General features: G+C 42.9%; 1 protein-coding gene across 1 annotated transcript in view; it reads left to right on the forward strand.

Annotated features, from left to right (window-relative positions):
- Positions 1-393: 393 nt before the first annotated feature.
- Positions 394-743, forward strand: part of LOC115999515 (secreted RxLR effector protein 161-like) — a 4,095-nt gene continuing 3,745 nt past the window's right edge. Inside the window, exon 1 of the mRNA XM_031239362.1 lies at positions 394-475. Within this exon, the coding sequence (XP_031095222.1) occupies positions 394-475 (82 nt within the window). The remainder of the gene's footprint in view (positions 476-743) is intronic.

A 743-nucleotide genomic window follows, 5' to 3' on the forward strand; every position in this document is an offset into this window, starting at 1 on the left:
ACCAGGGACGTGTGGTTCATTGATAGTGGATGCTCGAGACATATGACTGGAAACCTCACGCTGCTTGAGAACATCCACCCTATCGAAGGTCCCTTGGTAACATTTGGCGACAACGAGAAGAAAGGACGCACNCCTATTGAAGAAATTCCACGAGATGCTGATAATATCTCAACCAATCAACCAATTCAGGAAATTCCTGAAGCTGTAGTTGAACCGCTAACTTCTCAAGGAGATGGTAGTTCAACTTTGAGGCGATCTGTTCAAGATAAAAGATCTGCAATTTCTAGTGATTACATAGTGTATCTACAAGAGTCTGATGTTGGAGTTGAAAATGATCCAGAAACGTTTTCACAAGCCATAAATTGTAAAGAGTATGATTTATAGTTTGAAGCCATGAAAGAAGAAATGAATTCTATGCGGAGCAATGAGGTTTGGGACCTTGTTGAGTTGCCTAATGGGGCCAAGGCCATTGGCTGTAAATGGGTCNCTGGAAGAAACCTCACTTCCAGCAATTTCACATGACCAAACATGCAATGAAGGGCATGGTGCGTAAGTCCGAAGTCAGGCCTCAACCAAAACTGATCTATGCACCTAAGAGGCCCAGAGTCTTTGCTAGCATTCCTTATGATTATCAAACGTATAATGGCTACATTGCACCTAGGCCTGGAGTAATGGGTCCAAGGTATAAATGGATGCCTAAACTTACTAACCAACCAGGACCCAAAGTTTGGGTACCTAAATCT

This window comes from Ipomoea triloba, chromosome 12 (genome assembly GCF_003576645.1).
Source record: "Ipomoea triloba cultivar NCNSP0323 chromosome 12, ASM357664v1".
NCBI classification, from domain to species: Eukaryota; Viridiplantae; Streptophyta; class Magnoliopsida; order Solanales; family Convolvulaceae; genus Ipomoea; species Ipomoea triloba.